This window comes from Notolepis coatsorum, assembly GCF_963971535.1.
Source record: "Notolepis coatsorum genome assembly, chromosome: 16".
NCBI classification, from domain to species: Eukaryota; Metazoa; Chordata; class Actinopteri; order Aulopiformes; family Paralepididae; genus Notolepis; species Notolepis coatsorum.
This window is the reverse complement of record NC_140180.1, coordinates 80823676-80831175: the sequence shown is the minus strand read 5'-3', so window position 1 is coordinate 80831175 and position 7500 is coordinate 80823676. Positions and strand designations below refer to the sequence as shown.

The window sequence follows — 7500 nt, the reverse complement described above, 5'->3', positions numbered from 1 at the left end:
AGAGAGGAGATCATGAAGACATGCAGAGAAGCGTGTCATACTGCCATACTGACAGAGGCAGCCCGATCTTGCTTAAAACATGTCAATAAAGTAGTTATAAACCAGGGGCGTTTTTAGGGTTAGAAAACATTGGGGGCTTCAGCCCAGGGGGGTGGAGGGGGGGGGGTCACCCCCCCCCCCCCCCTTTTTTTTTCTTTTTTTTAACCACAGAAATACGCAATTTAGAGTAATTAGAGATGAATACTGAATAACTAGAATCATTAGAGGTTCTCAAAGTGAGGTCCAGGTCCATGAGAGGGATCTGGGCAGTCCCCATAAATTTATTTATTTATTTAGCCAGATAAAACATTGATCTGGTCCAAGAAGCCCCAACAGGAGTATACATACACATATACACCAATAACAAAATAAAAACACAGTTAAGAATCATACACATAAGCAAATAAACAAACAAACAAACATATGCACAGCCTATGTACAAAATAAATAAACAGTTTTCTTCAATTGCATAAACACTCAAATCAAAAGTATTACACAATTATCAAAACCTTACACTCAAGGAGCAAATATAGGCCCAGATTTGCACCCCTACAATGTCAGCCTCACTTTTTGCAAAACAATACACACACTGATTTGCAAACACTAAACACACTTGCATTACATTAGACACAGAATGTATGAGCCAATTGGTTAAACACAGCCATCAGATGCACAAACACACCATTGCTTAATTGTAGATACACAATCAGGTTTAAGCACTAAAAATGCAGCAGGTGAGTTCACCTGTCTTCAACCAAAATGGAAGGAGAGTGAAGTACTGTACACAGAGAACGTGAAATATACAATACATTCACCAAACACTACACAAGACAACCAATGATGCAGACTGATGAAAATATACATTTTCTCCCATTTTCCCAATCAGTCAACATGTCAACATGGAGAATCACAACCAAAAATATCTTGCCAGATCCAGCTAGGCAAAGAGATAATGTCTAGTATTTTCTGTTTAAATTTTTTCAAAAAAAAATGTGTTACTGTAATTTTAACCTGTACTGGATACAGTATTTTATGTTTGTCTGATATTTGCTGAGCTTACAGTGTTATGCACATAGTAGCATGAAAACTGGGACATGTATTGTTGTGATTCTCCATGTTGAAATGTTGACTGATTTGGTTATATGGAGAGAACATTTATATTTTCATCATTCTGCATCATTGATTTGGGTATATGGAGAGAAAATGTTATTTTTTTCATCAGTCTGCATCATTGATTTGGGTATATGTAGATAAATAAATTATATTTTCATCAGTCTACAGCATTGGTCTTGTGTAGTGTTTGGTGAATGTATTGTATATTTGCACATTATCTGCATACTTCACTTACAGTACTCTAATCACTGAGAAGTAGAATTGCTAAATGTGTTTTAGGTTAAGCACAGCAGTGTGTGTAACTGGTTCAAACAGAATTAAGTCATTATGTAACGTGTGTTTCATATGGTAACAAAATTAGTGTATGGTTTTGACAAGTGTTTAATTTAGCAAAGGATCTGAGGTGTTCTGATAATTGTGTGTGTGGTTGTGCTAATTGTGTGTTTTGAAACACCGGGCCCCGTTTTCAAAATCATGCTTAGGCAATCGAAAAAAAACAATGTGTGTTTCATTATATACACATGTTTCAGTCTTCTCATAAAAAAAGATTCGATTTTTGGGTCTTTTCCTGCCTTTGGTCCGCTTTGCATTCACATCTCAAATGAACCGCAGCAGGGTTCACTTGCAAGAGTGAATGAGCTTTCACACCACCCCAAACCAACCGGACTATCCGAGGTTCGATTAAAGCTTATTATAGGACACTGGACATGGGTATGGATGGCTCCAGGTGCTGCTGCGTTAAAGTGCACATCTTCAATATCTGTACTATTTAAAAGCACAGTGCAGGACACACTCAAAGGTTATCGCACCTCAGAGATGGCAGTGGACATGTATGACAGGACAAAGGCCATATGTAATGGCCTTTGGATTGAGGAACATACTACCAGCCAAAGGAGGAAGCAAAAAAGGATGGACGAGTATGTAGTTGAGTCAGTTGTGGCACAAGCTCAGACCTCAGCTCAGGAGATCAGCTGAGACAGAGACTGTTCTATCCAGTCGTCGACAGAATGCTGCAAGAGCTTGAGAGCAGGTTCTCATGAGTTGGATAACAACTTATGAGAGGCATACAGGCATGTTATCCAGCCTCAGACCAGTTTCTCTCAGTGGAATTGCTGCAACCCCTCGCCACACATTACAATATCCAACTATTGCCAGAGGAGATCACAGTTGCAAAGTGTTTCCCATGGTCAGGACAGGCAGAGATGCAGTCCCTACTATCCAAAGTGTCTTTTCCCTCCTGGATGATAATAATAATAATAATAATAATGCATTTGATTTATAAGGCGCCTTTCAGGACACTAAAAAAAAAGTCCACAAATCGGTGAATGAAAGAATTATAGGATCAAATGAAAACTACTAACTAAAATTTTTTAAAAGTACTAAAAACCAACAAAAAATACCAAACACTAACAAACATTCAGCACAGACAATGGGGATGCTGACATAAAAAAAAAAAAAAAAAGTTAAAAAAAAAAAAAAAAAAAAAAATGTAAACAATTTTTTTTTTTTTTTTTTATGTCCGGGGCTAGGAGAAAAACATCCGGGGCTAAAGCCCCGGAAGCCCAGGGCTAACGACGCCACTGTTATAAACCACAGAAAAAAGGTACATATTGTACATTATGTTATAGCCATAAGCAGTGTTGGGACTTTGTAAGGCGTTACAGTAACACCATTACTTTTGGCAGTAACTAAATCAAATCAAATCTAATCAAATGTATTTGTAAGGCCCAACAACACACGTTAATGTCCCCATGGGCCGGACACGTCTTCTTTAAACAAGTCAAGAAGAAACATCACAATAAGTCAAGAATAAAACAAGAACACCATAAGGTCCAACACATTTTAAATAAATGCAAATAAATAATAGAATGCAAGCACTCCCAGACATACCCCACGCGAAGGTAAGGAAAAACGTACTAAAACCTAACAATAGGGAAAAAATGCAACACAGGCAGTGTGGAGGAGAGAAACCTTAGAAGGGCCATTCAAGGGGGGATCTCCCTTCTTAGATGTCGGTGATAGTAGTGTTGCAGACGGACAGCCAGCCTCTCTGATCCGGTGTGAGCTGCCGGGGACCTCCGAGCCCCTCCACACCGGTCCGCCGTCAAACCCCTCAAGTCAAGCGTCTGATTTCGTCATCGTTCCTTTTTTAATCGCTTTTTGCACCGAAGGCTGGGTCACATCTGTGACCGCGTCCCCGATCGCCAAGAACCTTGGTGTTGTCCTCGACGACCAGTTGAACTTCTCTGCTCACATCGCAGCGACAACCAGAACTTGCAGATTCCTCCTGAGCAACGTCAGAAGGATACGCCCCTTCCTGACAAAAGAAGCCACCCAACTACTCGTCCAATCAACAGTCATCTCCTGCCTCGACTACTGCAACGCACTGCTTGCTGGCCTTCTGGCCACTGCCACCAAGCCTCTTCAACTCATTCAAAACGCAGCGGCCCGCCTGATCTCAAACCTACCGAAGTCGGCCCATGTCACCCCACTTCTTAGGGACCTGCACTGGCTCCCCATTGCTGCACGTATCCGCTTCAAGGCCCTTGACCTAGCATACCGTGCAGCAAAGGGAACCGCTCCCGCCTACCTCCGGTCAATGGTCTCTAACTACACACCCTCAAGACCCCTACGCTCTGCATCTTCTGGCCGCCTCAGACCTACTCCTATCCGAGCTCCCGGAGGGTCATCAAAGAGAAGCCGCCTATTCTCAGTCCTTGCCCCACAATAGTGGAATGAACTACCCATCCCAGTTAGGACAGCCGAATCCCGTCCAATCTTTCGCCGTCGACTAAAGACTCACTTCTTCAACCATTATCTGAAATGATAAAAAAAAAAAAAAAAAAAAAAATATATATATATAACCCTGACTAACCTTACTGTCATGCACTTGTCCTAATAAACTAACCTACTGTACACTGTAACACGCAACACTTTGATAAACATTGTTACTCAGCTGATAGAGTTGTACCCTTCTTGCTGTCTTGTCGTACATAACTTGTAAGTCACTTTGGATAAAAGCGTCAGCTAAATGACTAAATGTAAATGTAAAAGTATATATAATATAAATATAATACTTCGTCATCATCTTGGACTGGTTGGTAACGTTTTCATTTGACACTCAAATATTGTGCATCATAAAATCACGATATGCCAATATGATCACCCAGATGCATAATACACAATAACTATTGATAGGTCATCAAGATATCTCTGTACATCATATCTATATAATCAGTATTATGTACATCAATGATCCACTTAGTTTTGTCTACTCTCTTGTATAAATACTTTGTTAGCTCGCAACATGCCATTCAGCATGTTGTCTGCTTCTGTGAATAATGTGGTTAAATTATTCAATAGGCATCAATAGGCTTAGTGCCGTAATTGCACCTATCGGATGATCACAAATAAGATAGACACAAAAAGTACTCGGGACTCACACACAGCCGGTGAACAATCATCACCATCAAGTGCCAGGATTAGGAGGCTTATTTTACCAGGTCTGGCAACGCTGGCGCCATCCTCTTCTCATCTCCTCCCCTCTCCTCCTCTCCTCTCCTCTCCTCTCCTCTCCTCTCCTCTCCTCTCCTCTCCTCTCCTCTCCTCTCCTCTCCTCTCCTCTCCTCTCCTCTCCTTATCCTCTCCTTCTCCTCTTCCTCTTCCTCTCCTCTCCTCTACTATCCTCTCCTCTCCTCTCCTCTCCTCTCCTCCTCCTCTCCTCTCCTCCTCTCCTCTCCTCTCCTCTCCTCTCCTCTCCTCTCCTCTCCTCTCTCTCCTCTCCTCTTCTGAAACACCGGCACCATCCTCCCCGGCCACGGAGACAGAGACGCCATCTTGGGCTGATATCTGCGGCCGGGAGATTAGCTTAGTAATTAACCACAATGCAATTACCGGGGTGGTGGGATGAGAGGCACGTCTCCAGGAAGGTGTTCCTCTGCGTGTTTCAATAGGTGTCGAGTAGTTTGATTAGTCGACGGAAGGCTGATGCGCGGCCGATACACACAGCTGCCGAGGATTCAATTAATTAGACTGTTGCTTTTCCTCGCATCCACTTTTCATTAACCTCCATTGACACCTTTCAGAGGAGCTTGCACGTATAGGTTTACGACGGCGCTAGGATTAACAAGGAAACGGGAAGCCGGCGATAAACAACGTTGCCGAAAGAAGGCGAGCACCCACGGGGACGCCTCACGCTCACAGCGAGCTTCGCGGGAAAACAAAGAGGAAAACACTTTGTTTCACACTTGAAAGTAACAGATTAGCATATGTTTCTATATCTATATCTCCGCGTTGCATCACAACAGTGAAAACCCCAGGCTCGGCTCAAAGGCTGCGTGCTAAATATCCAAAATGATTTCATTGAAGGCTGACAGATGGTCAAGGGGATCTGGGCGGATGAGTTGGAGGGCTCGGCTCAGTGCTATTGATGAGAATAGCGACGACTCTCAGAGGGGTTCGACCTACTGTTCAGAAAACGGAGACAATCAATAAGTCCAACTCATATAGTAATGGCTGTGGTGGAGTTACGACGGAGAGAGTTTATAGAGTTATACCACCGTCGTGGTATAAGATATACTACTCTCATAGGCTCCCAAGCCACACTGGCTGTAACACTCACTCACTCGTTCACTCACTCACTCACGTCATTCTCCCCACCTCTGGTCACTCATTCACCTAGCCACTCTCTCGCTCGCCCCCCTAATTCCCTCCCTCCTTGCCTCCCTCAGTCCACCTCCTCCCACCGCCCCTCGCTCTGTCCCCCCCCTCTCCTTCTCTCTCACTCTCCCTCTGTCCCCCCCCCCCTCTCCTTCTCTCTCACTCTCCCTCTGTCCCCCCCTCTCCTTCTCTCTCACTCTCCCTCTGTCCCCCCCTCTCCTTCTCTCTCACTCTCCCTCTGTCCCCCCCCCCCCTCTCCTTCTCTCTCACTCTCCCTCTGTCCCCCCCCCCTCTCCTTCTCTCTCACTCTCCCTCTGTCCTACCTGACTCGTCGTCCGACTTGTCGTTCTCCGAGTCTGTGAGGGTGAGGGCGGAGTTCTCTCGGCTGGACACCCCCGAGCTGCGTCGTGACTTGACGGGACCCCGGCCGGCCCACAGCTGGATGGCCCTCTCCGGGGACAGGGGCCCCTCGTGGTCCGAGTCTGCGTCCGAGCCGGCGCTGAGGGAGTAACCCCTCTGGAGGAGGCCCATGTCGGGGCAGTATGGCACGGCCACCGGGTGGGGCGGCTCGCACACCCCGAGCTCGGCCAGAGTGAAGCTGCCCGCTGGGAGAGAGAGAGAGAGAGAGAGAGAGAGAGAGAGAGAGAGAGAGAGAGAGAGAGAGAGAGAGAGAGAGAGAGAGAGAGAGAGAGAGAGAGAGAGAGAGAGAGAGAGAGAGAGAGAGAGAGAGAGAGAGAGAGAGAGAGGAGGGTGTCGTCACAGGTAGGTCAGAGAAGACTGTAAGCACATTCTCTCTAGGCACAGTAATCCGAAAGGTCACCGGTTCGATCCCCGCCACTGGTATACATGAGGGTGTATTCCAGCTGTGAGTTGGTGATTGAAGGGTGGCTGTGTTCTGACCACTCTGATGAAATGCATGTGTGGCAGACTGTGTGTATGTGTAACTATCAGGGATATGATATGAGGACTGTGTGTATGTGTAACTATGAGGGATATGATATGAGGACTGTGTGTAACTAGGAGGGATATGATGACTGTGTGTATGTGTAACTAGGAGGGATATGAGGACTGTGTGTAACTAGGAGGGATATGAGGACTGTGTGTAACTAGGAGGGATATGATGACTGTGTATGAGGGATATGAGGACTGTGTATGTTTAACTATGAGGGATATGATATGAGGACTGTGTGTATGTTTAACTATGAGGGATATGCTATGATGACTGTGTGTATGTTTAACTATGAGGGATATGATATGATGACTGTGTGTATGTTTAACTATGAAGGATATGATATGAGGACTGTGTATGTTTAACTAGGAAGGATATGATATGAGGACTGTGTATGTGTAACTATGAGGGATATGATATGAGGACTGTGTGTATGTGTAACTAGGAGGGATATGAAATGAGGACTGTGTGTACGTGTAACTAGGAGGGATATGAGGACTGTCACCAGTGTTGTAGTACTCAAGTCCGAGTCCTGTACTGATTTTCAGGACTCATGACTCGCCTTGGACTTGAGCACTGATGACTCGGACTTGGACTCGAGCATTGACTGCATTCGGACTCCAGAGGTGCAGACTTATTTTTAAGTTTTTTTTGTAATAGACCCTAATAATTTGGCATACGATATTGATGGCTATATTAATACTGTAACATTATTTAATTTTGTGCAAGGGCATACACCT

At 44.7% G+C, this 7500-nt stretch overlaps 1 protein-coding gene across 1 annotated transcript in view; it reads right to left on the bottom strand.

Moving 5' to 3' along the window:
• Positions 1-7500, bottom strand: part of LOC311243029 (teneurin-2-like) — a gene marked incomplete at both ends in the record, with an annotated part of 205542 nt that overhangs the window by 192934 nt on the left and 5108 nt on the right. Inside the window, 1 exon segment of the mRNA XM_084332100.1 lies at positions 6135-6416. Coding sequence (XP_084188226.1) covers positions 6135-6416 — 282 coding nt within the window.